This window comes from Rutilus rutilus, assembly GCF_951802725.1.
Source record: "Rutilus rutilus genome assembly, chromosome: 3".
NCBI lineage: Eukaryota > Metazoa > Chordata > Actinopteri > Cypriniformes > Leuciscidae > Rutilus > Rutilus rutilus.
The window spans coordinates 35,505,007-35,528,709 of record NC_140211.1 but is presented as its reverse complement, the minus strand read 5'-3'; the positions used below and the strand labels follow the sequence as shown (position 1 = coordinate 35,528,709).

Sequence of the window (23,703 nt, the reverse complement as noted above, 5' to 3'; positions counted from 1 at the left end):
GTTTTACCTAAATTAAATAACATTTGCCATGTTTATTTATTTGGTTGTTATGATGACATATTTCTTAATAATTGTGAAAAAAATAAAAGCGGTTTGTCGAATGTTTAGGTCATGCGGACAGGCGGAGTCACTCTGTAACCCGGAAGCAGATTGAGGTGAATGACGCGAACCTTTAGGGTCGAATGGACAGACGGTAGAAATATGGCGGGTGTCAAGAGCAATAGCTTAGGCAATCATACCAGTAATAAAATATTCTGGAGCCCGTCCGTCCGAGGACCGGCGTTCATTTTTATCTGTGTACTGTTGGCCAAGCCCGGGCGAGCTACGACGCACTGGGTGGTGACGGAGGACGGCAAAATCCAACAGCAGGTAAGCAACTGTGTCGTGTTTAGTCACTCCATCGCTCTCTAGATCATATTTACAAGACGAGAAAGACGAGAGAGCCTCAAAAATCACTTTCTGATCTGATTGTTACCCACTAACACTGCTTTATGCAGCTGTCAGGCAGATGCGTGTGTTGACAGCTGTTGTCTGCTGCTTATCATTATATCACAGCGCTCTCTTGTGCACTGATTCAACAATACTGCTCAAATCATCAGCCTGATTTGGCTTCCTGATGTCATCTAACCTGTGACCTAATATCTGTCAGATAGTGACTCTTGCTCTAAAGCATGTGTGTGCATTGATTTTGCCTTTGCCTTTCACACGCTCTTTCGTTTTCAGGTGGACTCTCCTCTTAACTTGAAACATCCCCACCATTTAGTTCTTTTCATGCAACAAGAGACTCGTGTGAACTACCTCAAGAAGTTAGAGGTGATGTTAAGCCTCACATTCAACATAGCCTAAAAGGATCTTTTATAATGTGCCGTGTCTCGAAGAAGACCGCTCTTAAGTAAACACGCTTCCCTAAACTATTAACCTGACAGTGAATTATTGTACATTTTGCAGAAGCAACTAGTTGCTCAGAAGATTCATATTGAAGAGAACGAGGACCGGGATACTGGTTTAGAGCAGCGGCATTACAAAGAAGATGCTGACTGTGTCACAGCTAAGGTTCCTCTGGGAGACTTGGATCTCTATGATGGCACTTTTATATCCCTGGAAAGCAAAGACATAAAGTAAGTGTTTTCTTATGGCGGAAATGTGTTTCCTCAGGTTATTATTATATATATTTTTTTAATGTAATAAACATTTCAGTCGTTGTTATCACATACGTCATTCCATTTTTATTGTTGTGGTTTTCTAGTCCAGATGATTTTTTGGATCGGATGTCACCTCTACCTACAGACCTGGAAAAACCTGACTGCACAAAAATTCTCGATCTCCCTTATAGCATTCATGCATTTCAGCACCTCAGGGTGAGTGTTTTAAGCAGCACCCTTACACATATCTTTCTCTTAATTCTCTCACATGTACCCTCATTGTCTTTGTCGCTCTGGTTTCTCTCTCTAAGGGTGTGCAAGAGAAGGTAAACCTAACATCCCCCTTGCTTTCAAAGGATGACCCAATCTTTGCCTCCCTGCCTCTTAAGCTGGGGCAGAGTATGGATGAAGTTGGGCATCAGATACACCAGGCCCTACTAAAAGTAGGTTGATTTGCTTGATTTATGTTCTTCTGGGTTTCCACAATCATGGAATTCCTTGAAATGTTACAGTTAGGATTTCTAAGCCTGGAAAAGTCTGGAATTTTTGGTCCCACTTTTTATTAGGTGTCTTTAACTACTATGTACTAACATTGAAATTAATCATTTGATAGAATTAAATTGTGTTCACACATGTTTTTACATTGTACTTATATTTAAAAAATAAATAAATACCTGCATGTAATTACAGCTGTAATTAATTTCTGTAAATACATACAATATATAGCCTAATTACACTGTTGACCTTCCCTTACCATTTAATACACACTTAAACTTACCCATACCACCAAACCTGTCCTTAACCTTACCCGTTAAGTTTATTTGCAATACAATATGAATACAATAAGTACTTTGTACTTATGTAAGTACATAGTAGTTAAGGACACCTAATATAAGTGTGGCCAAATTTTCTATAGTGACTGGAAATCTTTGTTGTTATGTAATATGAATATTCTTCTTAAGATGCAAGCAGCATCAATATGCGGGAATGAGGGAAGCAGCCTTCGTGACACAAAGCTAATAGTTTCTTTTGGCAGTGGTTCTCGACTGGTTTCGCCATGGGACCCAGATTTTCCCATGGTCATTAAGCTGCGACCTAGATTTTTAGGATTTTAAACCTAGAAAGTGGTTCACACACTCACCGTCCCACTTTAATTAACATACACATCAATTGTAAGAGTATCACTAACACTGATAAAAAAGAAAAACAGTATAATAAGGTAAGGCTATTAAATAGCAGTCACAAACTAGTTTATGTTGTGTTAGTAAGTATGTAAAGTTACTTACACAGTCATTAAAATATAGAAAATAACAAAAATGTAAAATAAAGTATTTTTGGTTAAGGTTACAGAAAATACAGTTACCATGGTACAGGTACATACACAACACATACATTATGAACCATATGGACACTAATCCTGATGAATAGAATGAACATCATACCTGCATGCAAGTCTTTCCCAGATAACACACAACATACCAGTTATGTAATTTATTGGTACTTTTTGGTATTTTCATTCGCTCTTTATATATAGTGAAGTGATATACAGCACGCCAATTGGAGATTGCGCACCGTGAGCAGGACAGGAAAGTTAGTTTTTCTGTGGTGAGGATTTTTATTAAAGTTACGAAAATAACATTAGAATAATAATCTCATTTGACCTCAGATACTGAATCAGGACAACGTGTTTTTCTCAGGCACACTTTACTTAAACTGCGTCTGACATAGGAGTCTAGAGCTTTCACGCACGTCTTTTAAAATAAAAGTCTTGCATCAGTGAAAGATTTAGTATTACGTTTTTTGTGTGCGTTTTTGTTTCTTTGACTACAACTACACTCAAAATGGTCTCGCGACCATCCGGTCTTATGGTAAACAAAGTGCTTTACTTTGCGCTTCGGAGATTAGAAAGTCGGTACAATGCTTTTTAATGGACAGTTTATTAGGGTTTTTTGTTTATTTATATCGGTTTTGGTTAATATTGGATATTTAATTGTGCATTCTCAATTTCTCATATCCCTTATTTTTACATTTAACCAACTTAAATTTTCATAAAGTTCATCTTTAATAACACTAATAATTTAATAACATCGTTAAATGTAATTTTTTAGCAGATTTCAAAATGAATACCCATTTTTATACTGTAAATTATAATGATGTGATGCTCATTTAGTCATTTTGTTTTATTTATTTACTAGTTAAAATAGTAGATAATTTTAATATCGGCCATTTATCAGCCTAATATTTGCTTTATTGAAGACATTAATAAAAAATAATTGTTTTAACTTATTTATTCTTAGGATTGGTACCTCAAATACACATGTAAATCTAGGAAAATGTACTCATAACTGGAGAAGTTATTGAAATGCATTAGTGGAAACTGAAAATTTAATCTCTTCATTTTTCTCTATGATTGCAGTATTTAAAGTTTCACAGATAACAGCAGAAGTCAGCTGAAATTGTCATCCCTGAAGACTAATGATGACCGTCTTGCTTTTCTTTTTCAAGAATTCCTCTTCATGGGTGCTTTATAACTTGGCCTCTTTCTACTGGCGGATAAAGAATGAACCCAGGCGAACTGTGGACTGTGTGGTCCGTGCCCTCCATTTTTCTCCAAGGTAACTGGAAATGACACATAGACACAAATGGCAGATGTATCGCGTGCATAGCATATCAACAGGAAATTGGTCTCTCTCCACCTGCACAAAGAACTTCACAAGTTGTGTCATCTTGTTTTGCATAAATTTTCATGTATTTCCACTTTTATTTTATTTTTTCAGGCAGCACAAAGACGTTGCTCTTGTCAACATGGCGAACGTACTTCACAGAGCACACTTCTCAGCTGACGCAGCCATCCTTGCCCATGCGGCTCTGGATCTCACCACCGATCTGCTAACCAGCCATTACACCCTGGGCAACATTTATGCTGTGAGTGCAGCGTTGTGAAGAAGAGGGATGGCTTCTTGAAAATACATTTTTAAAATGTTTTTGAACTTCCTCATAATCCTCTGTGCTCACACTTTCTGCTGGACAGGAAATGGCAGTTTTGGTTTAGTATCTGATTTCCTTGTTTTGTATCAAATGACACTCAGTTCCTTTTGCATCTCTCTCCTTCCTCCTGTGTCTCTGGTAGATGTTGGGGGAGTATAATCACTCTGTGCTGTGCTATGAGCAGGCCCTGCAGGCTCAGCCAGGCTTTGAACAGGCCCTGAGGAGGAAACATGCCGTCCTGTGTCAGCAGAAGCTGGAGCAGCGGCTTGAGGCTCAACACCGGTAACATTTGTTTTCTCATGGACTGTCACTCTTTTTCTATGCAGTCTCATTAGTAAAACCTTCAGAGAATGAAGTAGCCTTGTTACTGCTAATGAGTGGCTCCCCATACACTCACTGGATCATTGCAGAGCCGTTCAACAGGGGATCCGTGACCTCTAGGGTTGTACTGCAGGTCTCACCACTGATTTACATAAATGACTGGATTGATCATGATGTCATGAAAATTGAATCCACTGTGCTTCTGTATCGGTATTCCACAGTATTCCTTTACATTCTATTGAATTAAAAAGAAATCATCCGATTTTAATGAGAAAACATTACCTAACGAATCAGCGCTTTTAAATCTGAAGACTCCCTGTACATTCTTACAACGCAAATGCCCTAAACATTTAAATGGTTTAAAAGTGCTGTATGTAAGTTCACATACTCGTTTGTCTGAAAAACATTTCTACAGCCAGTTATTTTACTTTGAAATGTGCTTTCCGTGTCGGAATGTCTGTTTTTGTTTTGGTCTGTGTGATCTCGCCAGTTCACCCAATAGTATTTCGACACCCCGGGATGCCAGTTGGCAGGAAACACAGCGTATTGCAGCCAGCAAACAAACTGGGTCAGAGATTGTAGATTCTTTTACCCAACCTAAAAAGCCTCGGTGTCCATCTAAAAATCTCTATGAACTAGAGCATATTAAAACGCGGATAAATCAACTCATCAACGTACGTCTCCTCGGCTTTCATTGTCAATTGCGCTCGTTCCTGTTACGTGTCCTCAAACTGGCAACACGCGTGAGCACCGAGTCTGAGGAGGAGGGGGTGTGGGAAACAACGATCTCTGATATTTTTAATTTGGACTCTGGTCATTCTTACAGACTGTACCTTTAATTCCCAACTTTAATTTGCTTAAAGTAGTGAATTTTCCCCACTTATTAAAAGTGGTTAAATGAATAATTAGCTCAACAATTTATACAAATAGCATACAAATATATACAAATAACACTTAATTCATATGATTGAGCATAAAGTTACTTGTTTCTTGTAGACGTTGTCTTACAAACTAAGAACAGCATATTCGGTTGTAAATATTTTATCAATATTGACACAATATTCTTGTTTCTGTCAATATTTTGGTAGTTACAACAAATAAACGGCCTAAAATGACTACTGTTCTGCATTTCTTACATTCGAATTTCAACATTTGGAGTGATAATAAGGAATTTATCATTGTTTTCATGTTGATGACAAGGAAGGGGGCACAAATGAATTTGAGTTTGTGCTAAAAAAAACCCAAAAAACACTGTGCAAGTGTGAAATGAACACACATCTTCTTTCACTGTTTGTGTAGGTCTTTGCAACGCACCCTGAATGAACTGAAGGAGTACCAGAAGCAACACGATCATTACCTGCGGCAGCAGGAGATGCTGGACAAGCACAAGCTCATTCAGGAGGAGCAAATCCTAAGAAACATCATCCACGAGACCCAGATGGCTAAAGAAGCACAACTCGGTTAGACGGCATGTTTTAGACTGCATATCTTCACCTTTCTGTTCCATTCATACAGTGTCTGTTACATAGACCCACAAACTCAAGGTCCTATATAAGATTGTGCAATATACTGGATAAACAAGTTTCGCAAGCCTGTCAGATCTGGTTGACGCCAGGTTTATTGTCTCTCCTTGTTGCTCACATGAATGTGCATAAGAGGCATGTGATTTTTGTTTTTGTTTCAGGAAATCACCAAATGTGTCATATGGGCCAGCAGAAGTTCACTCTGCACTGCCCTTTTGACTTGCCTGTACGGTATCACCGTGGAGAAGTGTTTGAAAATGTCCACTACATACAGGTGAGACTGAAAACATGTCACAATACTGATGTAATGTTGGTTGCAACTTCCGGTTCACGTGGACTTTAATAGAGACTAAATATTAAGCAGTTTTTTTTACTCTTAAACATCACCACTGCACAGCTGTCTATAGCAGTGGTTCTCAACCTTTTTGGTGTCTGATTAGCTGAAACGAACTTGTTTCTAAAACGTTTCTAAAATGTTTTATGAAAGCAATATCTCCTGCTTGTGCGATATTGCTTTAGATGTCAGTCATCTCATTCTCTGACATGTTGTGTGTGTTTGTAGTTCGGTGAGGAGGTGTCAGTAGCCAACAGTGTTGCACTGGTGTCCGAGTTGAGTGTGAATGAGAGTCACAGTCCTCAAAAGTCCTACACTGTGTCCTTAGGACGGGAACCTGCAGCTCACTGGGACAAGGAGATCACCTCTACGGATGTAAGATCTGATGAAAGTTTGAATGAAAGATGAAAGTTATGTGAAATGGGTTTACAGTATATATATATATACTGTACATACACACAGTATACAGTGAGTATATATATATAGATATAGATATAGATAGTTATACTGTACATACACACAGTATACAGTGAGTATATATGTATATATATATCCTGATCAGCCACAACATTAAAACCACTGAGAGGTGAATTATCTTGATTATATTGTTACAATGACATAGGGATGGGATTGATTAAGCAAATTATTGAATTTCATGTATTTGAAGCAGGAAAAATGAACTGAGCGACTTTGACAAGGGCCAAATAGTGATGGTTAGCTAGACGACTGGGTCAGAGCATCTCCAAAACGACATGTCTTGTGGGGTGTTCCCTGTATGCAGTGGCTTGTTCCAACCAAAAGTGGTGCAAGGAAGGACAACCGGTGAACTAGCGGCAAGGCCATCAGCTCATTTATGCTCGTGGGGATCGAAGGCTAGCCTGTCTGGTCTGATCACACAGAAGACCTACTATAGCCCAAAAACGTAATGTTGCCCATGATAGAAAGATGTGAGAACACACAGTGCATCGCAGTTTGCTGTATATGGATCACCGTAGCCACAGACCAAATTCCCCAGATCTCAATCCAATCAAGCACCTGTGATGTGCTGGACCAACAAATCTGATCAGTAGCAGCCCCACGTCGCTACTTGCCGGACTTAAAGGATCTGCTGCTAATGTATTGGTGCCAGATACCACAGGACACATTCAGAGGTCTTGTGGAGTCCATGCCTCAATGAATTAGAACTGTTTTGGCAGCACAAGGGGGACTTATACAATATTAGGCAGGTGGTTTAATGCTGTGGCTGATCAGTGTATGTTAGAACACAATATAAAGCAATATAAAGCTCAAATGTTCACACTATGTTGGAGTTACTGTAATTAGAACTGTTATATATATATAATATTTATGCAATATCAGAATTTGATTCTGACTTGTAAAAAGTCATATCCTCCTGGAACTCACGATTATAACTTCAGAGAGATTTCAGAGTGTCACTTAACAATTGTAATGCTATGAGAAGACACTCAAAATTGTGGCAGCTTCAGCAGTAAAATGTAGTTCAGTATTTATCTCTGAATTTTTCTGTTTAACAATTCCAACAATTGGTAATGTCTTAATAATGCAAGCATAATCTGAAAAATAAACAAAAAACAGGCTACAATATAATTTAATTGCACAGAGTTGGTTAACTAATAACTAATTTCCTACTAAATAAGACAAATGAATAATAACATTTTAAGACATTTGCATAACTTGCATAACTTTTTTTGTGTTGTGGTTTTGCCTATTGATTACTTAAATTTCACAAATGAATTTTCTGTTAATAATGTTGCCACAGAAACGCATAATTCCAATTCTGAGGAAGTAAAGCTCCAGGTCGTCATGTCATCTAGTAATGACTGTAATTGGTGTGAAAGCACCATATGTCTGTACTGTCCTGTATATCTAGAGGTCACATTCTCTCTGGTTGTTGTGTGTGAACAGGAGAGTCAGACGGTGCTGTGGCCCAGCAGGTCTGACTGTGCACAACGATTCCCCACGATTCCTCCTGTGCACCTACTTCCCACCTATTACCTGGTCCCTGAGTCCCGCAACTTTAAGTAAGACATGTGGAACCGTAACATGATCACAAGATCACAGACACGATGTATAGTAGCATAACCTTTCCAGATGTTACATCATTTATTATAATTGATGATTCATTATGATCTGGTGTATTTTTATTTCTCTGAATTGTATTAATCAATGAGCTTTTTATCATTGTTACCAGGGCTCTGAACATCCTCTTGGACAGCAAAAGTACTCCACCACCAGAAAAGACACCAGACTGTAGCCTTAAAAGTCTTGTCACCGCTAGAGACCCACTGGACTCTCTGGCCTGGGCATTGGAGAAGGAGCTGCCTGACCCACATGCTGCCGAGGTATGAGTCCGTTGTCAACACTGTCAGTGTAAAAGAAGTTCTATACCACACCCTTAGTTTAGCTGAGCTATTTGTGCAGGTAGATGAAGCAGTGGGATATTTGGTATGTAGGAGTGTTGTGTTTTCTTAGGTGAGTCATTCTGTGTGTGTGTTTTGTGCAGGTGCTGCTGAAGCGCAGTGGTGGGAGGAGTTTGGAGCAAACCGGAGCACTGATTGCTCAGGCTCTGGACAAGGTAAAAGAATCAAGGCTGCATATGGCTCATGTCAAGTGCATTAGCAGTTGCACAATTTGATTTTGTGTCGATAATTGGAGACCAAATTACTCCATTGAAATGTAAATTAAAGATGTAATTTTTTTTTTCTATTCAATGAGAGTTCATAGCTCATAAAAGGACAAAAATAATCACAATAAAAGCACCATAAAATACGACTTTTCACTGTAGTGTAATGTAAATAATATAAAGTGTTCTGAAAGCATGCAATAGATTTGAGTGAGGAACAAACCCAAATTATAGCCATTATTCACTGATAATCTCTTTTACAATCTGTTTTATAATGTAATTTATTCCTGTGATGCAAAGCTGAATTTTCAGCATCATTACTCCAGTCTTTTGTCACATGATCCTTCAGAAATCATTCTAATATGATGATTTGCTGCACAAGAAACATTTATTATTATTATCAGTGTTGAAAACAGTTCTGCTTTATATTTTTGTGAAAACCTTGAAACTTGTTTTTCAGGATTCTTTAAATAATGGAAAGTTTAAATGAACAGGATTTATTTGAAATAAATTTTGTTACGATGTAAAAGATCACTTTTGATAACTTTAATGTATTTTTACTGATAAAAGTATTAATTTATTTTAAAAAAAATCGTATTGCCCCAAGCTTTTGAATGGTGGTATATATGGTACACACATAGGTGGTGAATGGTGCTTTTATAGTGCTGAATTGGCCTTTTAGGAACTGAACAGCACATGGTCACTGTCTTGATAGGAAACATTTCTATGTGAAGAGTCTTTAAAAACATTTGTGTATGTGTGTTCCACTGGATAAATATTGGAACCTAATGCAGGTGAGTAAATAATGACAGACGTTTCATTTTTGGTTGGATTCACATCTTAGAAATTGTTAGCTGCTTATAATTGGTTTTGTCTTTCTGCAGCATTTTTTAAATAGAAATAGAAATGTGACAGTAAAATCAAAAGCATTAAAGAAGATCAAATGGAAAGTCTCTTTTTCTCAGATGAATGGACCGCTGTGGTTGATGCAGAATGAGGCAGGTCTTTTCTGGCGTGCCAAAGGAAATGGCTCACAAGCTTTGCTGTGTCTGCGTCAGGCGCTCCATTCTACCCCTCCTCAGCACAGAGACATGCCTCTGGTCAACACTGCCAACCTGCTGCTGCACTACGGCCTGCATGAAGAGGCTCATGATCTGCTGCAACAGGCCCTGCAGATCAACCGCTCTGAGGTACGTACTGACACTGACCTACAATGGAGACCGTTGAACACCACACCTGTTATAGTGCAGACTTTGACTTCAACCACCCACTTTACACTGCAAGTGATTACATAACTAGATTGCAGTGTAGACAGCTTGTTGATTATCTTATTTTGACATGCCACCAAAGACTATAGATATACAAAGACGGTTCACTCATATCACAATTGAATGGAGGAAGCGGCAACGTGCAATATGGCAGAATACACCGTCCATGATCTCCCATGTTTCCTCTCCATCTCTGTACATTTCTGTTGGTGGCATTGTTTGTGAAAATGTACATACGTCTATTTACGTCTACTAACTATCATTGCTTGCGTTGATTTACAGTGTCACATGCCTGCACGTTGAGCAAGATTTTTCTCCAAGGAGGGGGCTACAGCACTTGTATTATTACACTGATATTGTCTATTAGCTTTGAGCAGACAGTGTTGAGCAATGTATCGGAGGAAACAGCTACCATAAATGTACTGAGAAAAAGTTGCTTGTCAGATTTTCCTAACAAGCAACCATATTTTTTAAAATAGGCACAAAAAACCAAGACCCGTGAATTTTTTTTTTTTTTTAAACGACTTACCAAAAAAAGAATCCCACAGTCGCCTATTACAAGCGGACTTGGCATCTCTGGTCTCGTTCATTTCTTTTTTGATTAGTGTTGCCACCTTGTGGCCAACCTAATCAGTGCAGAAAAGTTGTGAAAATAAGTGCATGTGTTAAGCCCAATTTATACTTCTGAGGTCGAACTCACGCCGTAGCTACGTCGTAGGTTGTGTGTAGCGCGCGTACCCTTCGGCGTACCCTGACGTGCACCTCTCCAAAAATGTAACAACGCGTCAACTCTACGCGGACGCAAGCGCTGTGATTGGTCTGCTAGGACCGCTCCCTCGGGTTTCACATGCTCCCTCTGCAAGTGTAATTGCGCGTCAACGCGGACAACGACGCAGATGTATAAATGAAAACCAACGCGTTGCCTACAGCGTAGGTCCGACGCAGATGTATAAATGAAAACCAACGCGTTGCCTACAGCGTAGAGGCTCCGGCGTAGGTCCGACGCAGAAGTATAAATCAGCCTTTAGGTGACCACATACATAGTCTGCATAGTTACAAAAAATGAGTAGGGTATTCCTGCAATTCTGGAGGCTGCAGTTTCAGGACTACAGTCCTAGGACAGCATTTCTCTAGGAACCTAATTTTAATAATTTATTTTTATGAACATTCAAATTTAGAATAGCTGCTCCCGCTGGCTCTTATGTTCGTGACTGTGCTTACCTGCTTTTAGTAAGTGTGGCTAGTTGATTGTTAGCTTACCTGCGGACGTGCAGGTGTCACTTCAAACTTGAATTGAAATTTTAGTATTTTGATACAAGTCAGAGGGCATTCATTTTTTTTTTCATAATTTTTTTGGGAATCATTCGCTCTAACATGTTTAGTTGACAGGCCTGTTATAAATGTACTTTATAAATTACACATTTTTAATGAAAGAAATTTGGATGTATGCTTTCTTTTCTTACTTGTGACTCTTTCAGTAGATGCCCCGACAAAAGCTTTTTAATAAAATTTTTTTTTTTCTCTCTCTCTCTCTCTCTCTCTCTCTCTCTCTCTCTCTCTCTCTCTCTCTCTCTCTCTCTCTCTCTCTCTCTCTCTCTCTCTCTCTCTCTCTCTCTCTCTCTCTCTCTCTCTCTCTCTCTCTCTCTCTCTCTCTCTCTCCACCAGCCTCACACCCTGTTAAGTCTGGTCAACGTTCACCTCTGTCAGGGTAACCTGTCTGGCGCTCTGGCAGTGTTTCGTCGGGCCCTGACTCTCATGGTTCACTGTCCCCAGTGTCGTGCCAGCCTGCCTCTAATGCGCTGTCTCCAGTTTTACCCCTTTCTTTACAATCTCCAGCACCAGGCCTGTCCATGTAAGTATCCTCCAATGTAAACCCATATGACCCTCCCATCACTGATCCAAGAGTTTTCCCCCTGGACAGCTACCCCCATTCACCTCCCTCCATCCCTCTCCCTGATGTTGCAACCTCAGCGGCAGAGCGCTCAACACTCTTTTTATAGCCCAGGCACTGTAATCTTTGAGCCAATTTTAGACTCTTTACCGTTGCATCTTCTATTCTGGGTTTGCTCCATTCCCTCTCCTGCTCCCCTTTTCTCTTCTCCTCAGCATCTTGTGCTGCTCCCCTTCTCTAGCTCAGCTCTCTCTCCCCTGGCACTCATCTGAGTGAGAGACACTTTGAAATAGCGAAATCGTGTCCTCAATAATTCAGGGCACTGAAAATAGCACAGGCTTTATTTAGATGCCGCTGCGCTCTGCAGACAAAAATGAACTCATTGTCCTCGTCTCATTTGGGGGAACTCTGAGCTATTGATTTAGGGATTAATTTGGCAACCCCCTTCTGAACTAACACACTCATTTATTCAACAGTCCAAATGTGTCCAAGTGTCCTGTTTTTCTACCTTTTGTTACTTTTTTATATAAATAATGCAGTTATATTGAATGCAAGTTAAGCAACATGTGAGCTGAATAGTGTGTGTGTGTGTGTATAGCTGGCTCTGGCTGTGAGGCAGAGGAAGACTCTGAGCTGGAGGACTGGGACTCGGGCAGCAGCGGCAGGCAGGAGGCCTGGGACACTGATATGCCTGTGTCTGCTTTAGAAGACTCTCTCCTCTTTGAGAGTAAGATTAATAATGGAGCTTATGTGGCTTCTTTCTTTATGTTTGATGTTCACATAAGATGCAGCGGACTCCATCCAACTGTCTAAGACCAGTAACAAAAATTTTTTTATTTAGCATTTTTGTAATTTAGTTAAAATAAATAAATAAAAATAATATATATATATATATATATATATATATACACTCACCTAAAGGATTATTAGGAACACCTGTTCAATTTCTCATTAATGCAATTATCTAATCAACCAATCAATCACATGGCAGTTGCTTCAATGCATTTAGGGGTGTGGTCCTGGTCAAGACAATCCCCTGAACTCCAAACTGAATGTCAGAATGGGAAAGAAAGGTGATTTAAGCAATTTTGAGCGTGGCATGGTTGTTGGTGCCAGACGGGCCGGTCTGAGTATTTCACAATTTGCTCAGTTACTGGGATTTTCACGCACAACCATTTCTAGGGTTTACAAAGAATGGTGTGAAAAGGGAAAAACATCCAGTATGCGGCAGTCCTGTGGGCGAAAATGCCTTGTTGATGCTAGAGGTCAGAGGAGAATGGGCCGACTGATTCAAGCTGATTGAAGAGCAACTTTGACTGAAATAACCACTCGTTACAACCGAGGTATGCAGCAAAGCATTTGTGAAGCCACAACACGCACAACCTTGAGGCGGATGGGCTACAACAGCAGAAGACCCCACCGGGTACCACTCATCTCCACTACAAATAGGAAAAAGAGGCTACAATTTGCACGAGCTCACCAAAATTGGACAGTTGAAGACTGGAAAAATGTTGCCTGGTCTGATGAGTCTCGATTTCTGTTGAGACATTCAGATGGTAGAGTCAGAATTTGGCGTAAACAGAATGAGAACATGGATCCATCATGGATCCATCGTCTTGGCACACTTTAGGCCCCTTAGTGCCAATTGGGCATCGTTTAAATGCCACGGCCTACCTGAGCATTGTTTCTGACCATGTCCATCCCTTTATGACCACCATGTACCCATCCTCTGATGGCTACTTCCAGCAGGATAATGCACCATGTCACAAAGCTCGAATCATTTCAAATTGGTTTCTTGAACATGACATTGAGTTCACTGTACTAAAATGGCCCCCACAGTCACCAGATCTCAACCCAATAGAGCATCTTTGGGATGTGGTGGAACGGGAGCTTCGTGCCCTGGATGTGCATCCCACAAATCTCCATCAACTGCAAGATGCTATCCTATCAATATGGGCCAACATTTCTAAAGAATGCTTTCAGCACCTTGTTGAATCAATGCCACGTAGAATTAAGGCAGTTCTGAAGGCGAAAGGGGGTCAAACACAGTATTAGTATGGTGTTCCTAATAATCCTTTAGGTGAGTGTACATATATATATATACACTACCGTTCACAAGTTTGGGGTCAGTTTTTTTTTTTGTGGAAAGAAGTTAAAGAAATTAATACTTTTATTCATCAAGGACACATTAAATTGATCAAAAGTGACAGTAAAGACATTTATAATGTTACAAAAGATTCTATTTCAAATAAATGTTGTTCTTTTGAACTTTCTATTCATCAAAGAATCCTGAGAAATAAAATGTATGACGGTTTCCACAGAAATATGAACTGTTTTCAACACTGATAATAATCATAAATGTTTCTTGATCATCAAATCATCATATTAGAATGATTTCTGAAGGATCATGTGACACTGAAGACTGGAGTAATGATGCTGAAAATTCAGCTTTGATCACAGGAATAAATTACACTTTACTATATATTCACATAGAAAACAGCTGATTTACACTGGAATAATATTTCACAATTTTTACTGTATTTTTAATCAAATAAACGCAGCTTTGGTGAGCAGAAGAGACTCTTTTAAAAACATAAAAAATCTTAGCGACCCCAAACTTGTGAACGGCAGTGAATAGCAATGAATCTTAAATATCTCTTATTCATTTTCATGTTGTAGTATTTCCTTTTGACATTGTTCAAAATCCTGAATCTCTCTTTCCAGGTTTAAATTTATTGTGTAAATTATTGAGATTAAATAGGTCCATTTTCTATTGTCAATAGTTTAGCCATGTAAGAAGCACAACACACACGAATGTCATTTTCAAACCAAGCAGCTTTTTGTTCAAATTTGCTCAACAAACTTGAACACGTTGGATTAACTATGTGGGGAAATATTTTGCTCTCACATGAAATTCCTGGTCTTGTGGATTCCTGTTAAAATGCCTGGATTTCGTCCACTAAACTTCATTACAAAATAAATGTGACTGCATCTTTAGGGTCTTAATTTGGCTCTGTGCAGGAAAGGATAGTACCATAGTAAGCATACTATATATGTGATTTTTATGTCTTTCTCGACACATTTTGATTATTTTATCAAAAATCAAGAGACTGCCTCAAGAGACTGCACTGAAATATTTAAATGTGATTTTCAAACAAAAAAACATCAGATTCTATATTTCATAAACTGCATTAAATGCATAGAAAATGCAAACATGGAAGTCAGTGTAATAATTGTGTAATACAACAACTTTCTCCATGCTTTATGGACATTTTACTCAAGATTAAATTTAAAAGTGTGAAAAAAAAATAAAAGTATCTGAGATGTTAACTGTTCTGTCCTTGATAAATTAAACATGCATTGTTGTGAGGTCATGTGATACAGCAGTATAGCACACTACTATTTAAAAAATGTATGGTTGCATAATTTATACTGTTTCATATTTCATGCTGTTTCTCTTACTATTTTTAAACAATAGCTGGCAGGACACATGTACAATAGTATTTTATTTCAAATAGCCATTATCACATTGCTGATGTCAATCCACATGGAAATAAATGAATAAGAATTTCTGCATAACTCTTGATTCTAATACAGTGTGCTTCTTAACAACAGCTTTCCTCTTTACTTTTATTCTCTTGTCTTGTGCAGAGGTGGTGGTGGACAGTAACGGCTCAGGGGAGGCGAGTGGGCAGGAGAGGGGCCGAGAGCAAAAGGCCGAGGGGGTGGAGGAAGAGGAACAGGACTGGCGTCTGAGAGAAGAGCTGATCGGAGCGTTTGAGGGGGCTCTGGACATGAACGGGAAGACAGGGGACCTACGGGGCATCCGCGTGCTGAAAAACGACAGGGTCATGGGGGCGAGAGGGGGAGGACCCTGCTTCGGCAACTGTGAGGATGATGAGGGAGCTGAATGGGTACGTCTTTCTGTTGAAAAGTTCAGGGACGGTTTTGCATTCGAAATCGAAGTGAATTTGACTCCTGTTCTTTTCTGTCTCTTCAGATAACATTCCAGGTGAAACGCGTGAAAAAGCCCAAAACTGATACCTCAGAGGGTTGGGTGGGAGATGGAGATGTTCGTCCGAGTGAACCAACATCAAGCAACTCCATCCTTGAGATCAGTGGGCCCACAATCCCCTCACCTGGACCCTCAGGTGCTGAGAATGAACTGAGAATGCTTTGACTATAAACGCAGAGCAGTGCTATTTTAGTATTATTTAGATACAATTATAGTGTTCATTCTTATTTTGAATATTCTTACTCCATATTTTATATAATTATCAGTTTTATATTAATATTTTCTTTTTAATTTGAGTAATTTTGTTATTTAATTTTGTTTTATTTGTTTTGTTTTTAATATTTCTGTTTAGCTTTATTTTTATTGTGTAGTACTTCCACTTCAGCTTAAATTTCAGTTAGTTGTTTTAAAATCATTTTTGTTAACAAAAAAATATTTTTTTCTTTCTTGATAAGATAAAAAAAAAAAAAAATAGAAAAAAAATCTTAAACTTAAAACGTAAAGATTAAGAGTGTTGCCTTGGAAACTCTGAAAAGTTGGTTTCCAAGGCAACACTTTTAATCTTTATGTTTTAAGTTTAAGATTTTCATCTAATATTTCTATTTTTTGTTGCAAAAGGAATTGAGACACAACATTTAATGTGTTGTGTTTATAGAGCGATGGAAGGACTACAGCAGCCTGGGTTGGCCCGGTCCTGAGGAATGTCAGCGCACACGTCGTGTGGACCTCACAACTGTGGCTAGTACCTGGTTGGCTGTGTCTGCCAAGAACATAGAGTAGGATATCATTCCTAGGGTCATTCTGTACCCTTAAAACACAATTGGGATGCTTTCACAGTTGGCTCTTTTCCACTAACATATGATTCTGAACTCCTCACAGTATCACAGAGCATATAGATTTTGCCACTCCACTTCAGGAACCTGCGGTGGAGCCGGTGTGCAATGCCAACCTCCCTGCCAGTATGCACACACTCGACCATCTGAGCGGTGTGGCCAACCGCGGAGGCATTCACTACACTGGAGAGAGTCAGCTCAGAGAGGTGCTTTTTTCCTCCTGTTTACATCCGTGACTGATTCTGCTGATCTGAAAGCTTCTGATGTTTGTGGATGGCTGTCTTGTCTTGTCTTGTCTCACTCTTGTTCTTCTGTCACAGGTGTTGCAGAATCTGGGAAAAGATAAATTTCCCTCACTGTCTTTTGAACAAGTGGGAACACGTATTGCTAAGGTGTTGGAAAAGGTATGACACGGAGTGTTGTCTGCTATGGGAATGTAACCAAGTGCAGTCACATGCACTTTAAAAGTTGCCTTCAGTTGGATTAAAACTATTTGTTTTTTTTTATAATGTCATTTCTGAATGATAATGAAATGATTTATACAAGTCTGGTTTTTGCAAAGTATCAGACCTACACTGCCATTCAAAAGTTTGAGTTTGGTAAGATTTTGTTCTATTTTGGTTACCAAGGCTGCATTTATTTAAAATCATGAAATATAATTACAATTTAAAACCATTAAAATATATTTATATTATAAAACAATCTATTTAAACATTTAATTTATCCATGTGATGCAAAGCTGAATTTTAGCATCATTAGTCCAGTGTTCAGTGTCACATGATCCTTCAGAAATCATTCTGTTATGATGATTTGGTGCCCAAGAAACACATTATTATTATTATTATTATTATCATCATCATCATTATTAATGCCAAAAACAGTTATTTATTTTTTGTGGAAATAGTGGTAGATTTTTTATTTTATTTTTTTCAGGATTCTTTGATGTATAGAAAGTTCAAAAGAACAGGATTTATTCTAAATGTAAATCTTTTGTAACATTATAAATATCTTTGCTCTTCAAAATTCAGTTTTTATCCATGTATAATCGGACAAAAATTGTCCTTACAAACAGACAGGACAGTAGCTCAACTGTGCAAAAAAACACTGTTGCTCGATTATAACTGTGCGTGTAAATATATTTCATGACTGTTTGTATTTCTAGCTGAGAACAGCTCAATGGAAAGTTTATCAGTGAAAAAGAGTGATAGATTTTGTTATATTTTGTGATCTGGTTGTTTGTATATCCATTAGAATCAGACGTCCTGGGTTCTGTCCAGCATGGCAGCATTGTACTGGAGGGTGAAAGGTCAGGGAAAGAGAGCCATCGACTGCCTCCGCCAAGCTCTCAACTACGCTCCTCACCAAATGAAGGTTCTGCTCATACACTTTTACTATTAAGGCCCCGACATACTTCAGGCGAAATCGAAGAACGAATTGGTGTGTCGTCATTTCGAACAATATCAGGCCAAAACGAAGTTCATTTGGTGTTTGTTTCGGGAGTTTGAAACAGCTTGCCAAAGCGAACTTTCCAGAAAGGTTCGCTCTGACTGGTAAACACCTTCAAACTACCATTGGTCCATAGCGATTACGTAATGGGTAGGTGTGCTCTGTGGTAAAGCCTCAATGTTTCATGAATGGCTTCGGTTTGGGTTTGTAACCAAGAAAAACAAAATATATTAAGGTTTACATGCCGTGTGCTGTGGGCGAAAGAGCATAGGAGCACATTTATATATAGGCTAATAATTTATATATTGACACAACTGTTTTTGCGCATGTGCCCCCGCTCACATGCTCTTTCGGACACAATACACCAGACGGCACTCAAACCTTAATTATGAGTGCGATAAGACTTTTATCTTTTAAAATTAATAAGAGAGAACTTTTTACAATGCAAATTTATGCAGAGAAAGCTGCACTGCAACAAATTCTACCGAATAGGTCAAATATTCGGCAGACAGCCACTTCTCGTGTTTGCTGGATAACAGGTGAGCCAGGGGATAGCACAAAATTAGACATAAAGATCTAAAATTACTACGCAATTTAATATAAAATTGCAATGTAAACATTTTATACTATTTACTATGTGTATTTAAATGTTTAAAACATTGTATGATATTGTACATTAATGAGTGCAAAGCATCTCTCTAAATCAAATGCTGCGTCCCAATTCGCATACTATCCATCCTAAATAGTATTTGAAATTCGAATTAGTGTGTCCCAAATTGTAGAATGTTGAAATGACTATTCCAAAGATACTCGGATGGTCTCCTTTTTTCCGGTTAGAATTTAAAGTGCAGATCCGTGCACACTCTAACCGCTAATATTGCCCACAACCCATTGCGCATTAGACGAGGATTCGATGAGAACTACAAACATGAATAAAATGTGTTCAGTAAAACTACAAACAGGGTGGGTGTGCGAGTCCGACGGTTAAGTAGAGAGGTTTAGCTAAAGGAGTTTGAGTGATTAATAATCAGTATCTAACCTGACGAAAAGATATACACTCACCTAAAGGATTATTAGGAACACCTGTTCAGTTTCTCATTAATGCAATTATCTAATCAACCAATCACATGGCAGTTGCTTCAATGCATTTAGGGATGTGGTCCTGGTCAAGACAATCTCCTGAACTCCAAACTGAATGTCAGAATGGGAAAGAAAGGTGATTTAAGCAATTTTGAGCGTGGCATGGTTGTTGGTGCCAGACGGGCCGGTCTGAGTATTTCACAATCTGCTCAGTTACTGGGATTTTCACGCACAACCATTTCTAGGGTTTACAAAGAATGGTGTGAAAAGGGGAAAAACATCCAGTATCCAGCAGTCCTGTGGGCGAAAATGCCTTGTTGATGCTAGAGGTCAGAGGAGAATGGGCCGACTGATTCAAGCTGATTGAAGAGCAACTTTGACTGAAATAACCACTCATTACAACCGAGGTATGCAGGAAAGCATTTGTGAAGCCACAACACGCACAACCTTGAGGCGGATGGGCTACAACAGCAGAAGACCCCACCGGGTACCACTCATCTCCACTACAAATAGGAAAAAGAGGCTACAATTTGCACGAGCTCGCCAAAATTGGACAGTTGAAGACTGGAAAAATGTTGCCTGGTCTGATGAGTCTCGATTTCTGTTGAGACATTCGGATGGTAGAGTCAGAATTTGGTGTAAACAGAATGAGAACATGGATCCATCATGCCTTGTTACCACTGTGCAGGCTGGTGGTGGTGGTGTAATGGTGTGGGGAATGTTTTCTTGGCACACTTTAGGCCCCTTAGTGCCAATTGGGCATCGTTTAAATGCCACGGCCTACCTGAGCATTGTTTCTGACCATGTCCATCCCTTTATGACCACCATGTACCCATCCTCTGATGGCTACTTCCAGCAGGATAATGCACCATGTCACAAAGCTCGAATCATTTCAAATTGGTTTCTTGAACATGACGATGAGTTCACTGTACTAAAATGGCCCCCACAGTCACCAGATCTCAACCCAAAAGAGCATCTTTGGGATGTGGTGGAACGGGAGCTTCGTGCCCTGGATGTGCATCCCACAAATCTCCATCAACTGCAAGATGCTATCCTATCAATATGGGCCAACATTTCTAAAGAATGCTTTCAGCACCTTGTTGAATCAATGCCACGTAGAATTAAGGCAGTTCTGAAGGCGAAAGGGGGTCAAACACAGTATTAGTATGGTGTTCCTAATAATCCTTTAGGTGAGTGTATTTCATCTGCAACAGCATTGTGAACTTTTGTAAAGATACGTTTGGTCATTAACTTTTAAATGCATCATTATGCAATATTCTCCGCATGAAAGACCCATGACTGGCAGGGTTCATTCTTAAAATGTAACAGTACTGGTCGGGTCGGGTCAAACGATCTTGGCTACGGGCCGTGTTCGGGCTTCAGTTTAAAGCCTGTGCAGACCTCTACTCTGTGGCTCCACTTTCTTTGCAGTGGAAACATTCCGGTTCATATATTCTGTTGATCTCTGTTCAGTTTGTTGAGGTCAGACGTCCACGAGTAAAAACATGAACACACTGTAGAGTCGCTTTATAGTAGGAATTAAAGTCGTAATTCTAATTGCAAGAGACCCTTGCATTTTTTTCATGTTTAATATTGTAAAGTTGCTTGATTTTAAGCAATCTATTGTATGAATGACGTGATCTATTGACGTGACCTGGCGAGGGCTGAATTACGGAGCTTGTACAAATATATCTACATCGCTGCGATCAGATGCTTTCTAAACTGCTGTTTTCTTGCCGCTGTCATTTTGTTGTGCGTTTATTTTGTTATTGAGAGGAAAGCGCGCAGCACATATTCATCTAAATGCTCTCTGCAGTGTGGGCAGCGTTGGGATGTTCGCTAACGGTATATCGCTGCAAAGTTATTTCAAAATTCTTTTTACACCTAAGTGAAGAACAAAAAAAGAACTTCGCCGCGAGTATATCGGGGCCTTTGCAGTCTCATTAAGTTCTTCTCCATTGGTTGGTTTGACATAAATATTTCTTCCTGTTCTGTTAGGATGTGCCTCTCATCAGCCTTGCCAACATCTTCCAAAATGCGAGGCTATGGGAGGACGCCCTGACTGTGGCGCGCATGGCAGTGGAAATTGCTCCTCACTTTGTTGTTAATCATTTTACTCTGGCAAACGTCTATATAGCTATGGTCAGTGATTTTTGTTTTTGTTTTTTGAGACCTACTATTATGAAGTATTTTATTGATGTTAAATGATGACTGTTTCTAATAAACACTTAAATGATATCTTCATAGGAGGAGTTTGAGAAGGCCATGCATTGGTATGAGTCGACTCTAAAACTCCAGCCAGAATTTGGGCCAGCCAAAGACCGTCTTCGTACCATCCAGTGCTACCTCCTCTCCAAGAGGGACCGGCGAGCTCCCTGAGAACACAAACACACACACACACACACACACACACACACACACACACACACACACACACACACACACACACACACACACACACACACACACACACACACACACACACACACATATAACTTGAACATGCTCCTTAATCTTAGCTATCAGTAAGGAACAGAGTGTTTGTCTATTTGTTGTCTTAATTTCATACATATAAACCATACCATTACTGTCTATAAGGTTGGCTTTCAATTGAGCAATGAAAACGGTTTAATTTTTTCCAGATATTTAAGACAATTTTATGATGTTTTATGGCTTAAGGGTTGTTTGATTATTATTATTTTTTAGTGAAACATCCTGATATTTCTAAAAAGGGATATTTCTTTCTGGGGTTGAGAATCAGCGTGCCGGACTGTAATGTTTGAATGCTAATGTGTTTTTTTGTTGTTGTTTTTTTGCAATAACACAAATAATATAATGAATCTTTTAGTCCCACCATATCCATATGTCCCTCTCTCAGCAATAGCTGCTAGGTGTATAAAGGGTGTCTTAAAATGTTTTATTTTTTTTCAGAATACAGATTGCTAAAAGAAACATTATAACCCTTTCTTTTACACATCCACACATCCATTTAGTTATTGCTAATGTTAACAGTTCAGACCGTTACATCTTGCTGTTATCTAGGCTTGTATGCTCCTTGTATCTGCCATCAAAGCAGGCTGAAGCATCTTGTACGTCCTCCTGTTGCTTTTTCTTAGCTAAAAATATCCACTACTGCAAACATGTGGAGAGGAGAGTTTCCCCTGATCGTTTACTGCACTGCTTTCAAACTACTGTTATAGCTGACATGGGAACAATCTTTAACGTTCAGGCTGAAGACAGAGCCACTGGCAATATTTAAACTAAGCAAAAGATCATTAACAATGTGGTTTGTGTTTTTTAACAGCATATTTATTGCCGTTTTTTGAAAGGGACCTTCAATAAGGAGATTTTGCTATAATACACTTCCAATCACTTTACTTCTCACAGCTGAGCTGTTGACTCTTAAGTTTTGAACTGTATTGTTCTATGTATAATACTTGGAAAGTCAAGGTAAAAATTTGTTTGTTGTCCATAGTCTATGTGAAAGCATACAAGTTAATCAAAAATTAAATTGGAAATGGACATGAGGTTTTTAAAGACATGTTTATGATTGTTTTCTGATTACTGACCTAAATTAAACTTGAATCACACGTTCAGTATTGTTAAGCAAAAAAGAGAATATCATTCATGCTAGTGTGTCTCTTGTAAAGCGTTTACACCCAACAACCTTGTGAATGGGTCACGTTATAAAATGTTCCACCAAATCAACCCCCCTTGAAAAATTCTAGGTTTAAATGAATAAAAAGTGGTAATTGGGATGCAGGATGGATATGTTATAAATATGTTTTGACTTTTTACTATGATTGCAGGCTAATTTTAACATTAGCTGCAGAGGGCGAAGCTATACGTTTATGCTATCCCGAGTATGACCACAAGGTGGCTGTGAAGCCTCATGACATTCACTATATTAAAAACATGCCATGACAATAAACATACTGATAGGTTATTTTTGATGCTTAGCCTACTACAAGGTGTATTATTAACAACTTTAAAAAAAGATAATCTTATATTAATTCATGGTAAAGAATTGCTATTTAAAATGTCAATAATATTAATTTAAGATTATGCTTAGATCAAGATGCAGGCTAATCATGATAACTTATCCAATATTTAAGCTCCTTTGCTACAAAAAAAAAAAATGCTACTAACTACACACCCATCAATAGATTTTACTTGACACTTCAGTAGTAACACCGTGTCTAGTTGAGTGCCACACTT

General features: G+C 38.8%; 1 protein-coding gene across 1 annotated transcript; it reads left to right on the top strand.

The window, feature by feature from the left end:
* Positions 1 to 129: 129 nt before the first annotated feature.
* ttc17 (tetratricopeptide repeat domain 17) lies at positions 130 to 23,022 on the top strand. The gene is made up of 25 exons (XM_084403940.1): positions 130 to 369; positions 724 to 813; positions 949 to 1,118; positions 1,247 to 1,358; positions 1,454 to 1,585; positions 3,648 to 3,757; positions 3,920 to 4,067; positions 4,273 to 4,412; positions 5,751 to 5,911; positions 6,136 to 6,248; positions 6,537 to 6,683; positions 8,235 to 8,350; positions 8,521 to 8,671; positions 8,833 to 8,904; positions 9,918 to 10,142; positions 11,886 to 12,072; positions 12,710 to 12,838; positions 15,763 to 16,025; positions 16,112 to 16,262; positions 16,782 to 16,902; positions 17,006 to 17,165; positions 17,280 to 17,363; positions 18,211 to 18,330; positions 21,484 to 21,627; positions 21,733 to 23,022. The coding sequence occupies exons 1-25, from the start codon at positions 160 to 162 to the stop codon at positions 21,862 to 21,864; spliced, it is 3,588 nt and encodes a 1,195-aa protein (XP_084260066.1). The 5' UTR covers positions 130 to 159; the 3' UTR covers positions 21,865 to 23,022.
* Positions 23,023 to 23,703: the final 681 nt, after the last annotated feature.